General features: G+C 31.0%; 1 protein-coding gene across 1 annotated transcript; it reads left to right on the top strand.

Moving 5' to 3' along the window:
- Positions 1-365: 365 nt before the first annotated feature.
- Positions 366-1,818, top strand: LOC111030700 (zinc finger MYM-type protein 1-like). The gene is made up of 3 exons (XM_022310345.1): positions 366-1,121; positions 1,269-1,752; positions 1,814-1,818. The coding sequence occupies exons 1-3, from the start codon at positions 366-368 to the stop codon at positions 1,816-1,818; spliced, it is 1,245 nt and encodes a 414-aa protein (XP_022166037.1).
- Positions 1,819-3,813: the final 1,995 nt, after the last annotated feature.

The following is a 3,813-nucleotide window of genomic DNA, read 5'->3' on the forward strand; positions in this document are numbered from 1 at the left end:
AACAAAAAAAAACAGATTTTGCTTATTTTGTGTCTCCAATAGTAAAATAAATCATAATCTTATACTTTATTATTATTATTTTTTTTAATTCAAAGGCTTCGATTACAGTGATTATTAGCCTAAGTGTTGTTTGCATCCTAAATGTACTTAGACAATATTAGAGAAAAGTGCAAATAATAGAAAAAATAGAACAAACTTTATATTATTTTATTTACAAATATATAAATATAATTTGTTGGTTATCTTTGCACAACACTGGTAATTTCAAATAAAATCATCATAAAATCATTGTAAAACTACAAAACAATTTCAAACTTTTAAATTTATTGATACAAATTATTTATAATTAAAAAACATAGGTTATTATGGCTGGTCGAGAACGAGATATGTTTAGAAAGTATGAATCGGGAAGTGCTAAAAGACAGAAAAAACGAAAGAATGAAGAGTTTATTAATAAACAACGCGGCTCCATTAATAGATTTATTTCATTGAAAAGAGATGATTCAGATGGAGATAAGTCGCTTAAAAGTGATAATAATGATGAAGAAAATAACTTAAAAAGTAATAAAGAAGGCGAGTCAAACATAAATTCTAGGGCTTTTTTTACACCATGTACTGCTCACAGTCTTAATCTAGTTCTCTGTGATGCAGCGAAAAACTCACTAAGGGCCATCACTTTTTTTGGTATATTACGTCGCGTATATACTTTATTCTCAGCTTCTGTTAGTCGCTGGGATATATTAAAAAGTAACTGTAAACAATTTACAGTAAAACAGTGGTCCGAAACTCGATGGGAGAGTCGTTTAAATAGCGTTAAAGCATTGCGTTTTCAGCTGCCATTTATAATGAATGCTCTAGAAGAAGTTTCTGATGACACTAATGATTTGGTAGCAAGAAGTGAAGCTCTATCGTTATTAAAAGAAATTTCTAGTTATGAATTTATTTTAAGTCTGATCATTTGGTACGACATTTTAATGGAAACGAATATCGTAAGTAAAAGTCTACAGAACCATAACATGGACATATGTGTTTCAACCAAATTGGTTTTTGGTCTTCTTGAATATTTAAAAAATTACAGAGAAATTGGTTATGAATCAGCCAAAATCAAATCAAATGAATTAGTAAATTTAGTTGGCACAGAATCAGTCTTCAAAAAATGTAGACTTAGAAAAAAAAAGAAATTATTTGATTATGAAGCTAATGATGAAATTATTGAAAATGAAGAAGAACATTTTAAAATAACATATTTCTTTGTCATATTGGACCAGGCTATTAAATCATTGGATAAACGTTTTAAACAACTGGAATCATATTCAAATAATTTTGGTTTTCTATACCACATTGGTAAATTAAAAGATATGCAAGACGATGAACTAATGAAGTGTTGCAAAGACCTACACTTAGTTCTTTCGGACGAATCTTCTAAAGATATAGATGGACAGGATTTATTTGCGGAAATTGTGATTTTTCGAACTTTAGTTGACGAAGAAGTTACACCTCTTCAAGCTTTGGCAGAGTTAAAAAAAATTGGTGGTTCATTTCCAAATATTACAATTTCATTACGAATAATGTTGACGATACCAGTAGCATCGGCTTGTGCAGAAAGAAGTTTTTCAAAACTCAAAATAATTAAGTCGTATTTAAGAAATTCAATTGGACAAGACAAATTATCGGACCTTGCATTGCTTTCAATTGAACAAGAGAAATCAAAATCGATAAATTATGAAGAAGTCATCAACGCATTTGCTCAGAGTAAATCGAGAAAAAAAATATTTTAATATAAAATTAATATGTTCTTTTTTTTTTTTATTAGAATAAGCCTCGGCCGCGAAGGCCACTGGCTGACGTTTGACAATTATTAACAATGACATAAGATTAGTTATTACAATGATTTTGTACTTTAATATGTTCTTATTTCAATTATATATTTATATATTGTTGTTGTATGTACCTATATAATTAGTTATTATTTTATTATTTTTAATCAATTTTGTGTTAACACGTTATAATAAAAAAAAGGATAAGAATAACCTAATATTATTATAGTGACATAGTGTTTAAAATTCGAAGAAAAACTGTATTTTTTTTAAAATCCTAATTTAAAAAAAGCTAAAATTTCACCCCACTCTGAGAACCTAAAGGCCAATACCTATGTCCAGGGCCCCGCAATACTTAGCGCCGGCACTGACTATACCCAGTTAAAACAATGAATACTCAGAATATTATCAACTGTGCTGTACGCTTATTATTGTTCGTAGTATTAGAGAAGTATTTTATATATTCATGAAACAATGTGCTCCTGAAGTCAGCGTGTAAGTCATGGTATTATAATTGAATCCTTCGAACTCTATGATATTGAATTTATTAATTTCATGTTGTTTGCCGAGTAACCGCTCTGCAACAGCTGATTTTGATAAATACGAAAACAATGCTCGGTTATTTTATAAAAAATTACATCGCCGACTTTAAAAACTATAAACTGCTCAGACGTTCGTTGGAAGTAGATGTACTCGTTCATATTTCACTTCTGGTTTTGGGCTGTAAAATGAGCATTAATGTAAATAAAAATATTGTACAATCACATAAAAGTATAGTACATTTCAAATCGTACATCAATAGTTATTGTCAACGAAACAATCGAAGAAACAGCGATTATATTTTTACTTCTGCAGGTGCTATCGTAGACTATTATACCATCGCAATCGCCTGGTAAATCACTTAATTATTATCATTAGGTGACATATTGCAAAATGAAACGCCACTGCCCAGTAAATCAATTTTCACGTGTCTCCCATTGTTTCTCAATACAATATTCGTGTCATCCGTCTATCATAAATAACTATTGTGACTTGGGAGGTAAGTATATAATGAAGAATGCCTACCTATGATTAAACTAAACATCTATCTATTATAATGGTATGACTGTAAAACATAAATGGCATACAACTTAATGCTGACTAATAAATAACAATAATAAACATCCACTTGTTCGTAGTATTATAAAATATATGGGGGGACGAGGTGACCGAGTGGTCTGACTCTTCCGCTGCGACGCAGCCGGTCGCGGTTCGATCCTCGGCCACCGGGCGGCATTTTTCTCCGGACAAGTCGCGGTGACCGGAGAGCAAGTGCTGCCATCCCCCACCCCCGGGGCATGGCAGAAACCTACGGGTGCCCCATTCGAAATTCTGCCAAAACAAACACACACGTGTTCCCCCTACCGTTCCAAAAACCTACAAACCATCAATACAAAAACCTACAGTACCTACTAATAGCTAATGGCCACAGTTGCCGGGCTCAGGATCAATTAAAAAAAAAAAAAAAAAATATATGATTTAATTTTAGTTTGTTGTTAGTATTTTTGTTGTTCCACAAAAATATGATTCCAAAAAATGAATTATTAAACAAGTGACAACTAATTATATACATACAATATTTGTACGTATAAATGTATAATTTGACGCGTCAATTTATTGAAATACAGACTGTAGGTAATTAAAAACTAGGCAAGTGTCTAATTTAATATAAAAGTGTTGACTTTGTTCTTACATTGTTTGCTATAGTTATCGTTATTGAATTTCAATAATATATTTTGGAGGTCGAACAAAGGCGAATGAGAAATCTAAATTATTTATTTTTCAATACGACTCAGTACGAATAATAAAATGACACGTTCCTTTGGCTTACATTCAGTTCATCATCCTCCTTGAGATTTAATTTTAATTTAAGAGTCGAATTTTCATCGGGGCTTAAGTTGAATAAATGAATGAACTTTTATACTTGATTTGTGTTACTTGACATAAAATACTCTCA

This window comes from Myzus persicae, unplaced genomic scaffold, assembly GCF_001856785.1.
Source record: "Myzus persicae strain clone G006 unplaced genomic scaffold, MPER_G0061.0, whole genome shotgun sequence".
Lineage (NCBI taxonomy): Eukaryota > Metazoa > Arthropoda > Insecta > Hemiptera > Aphididae > Myzus > Myzus persicae.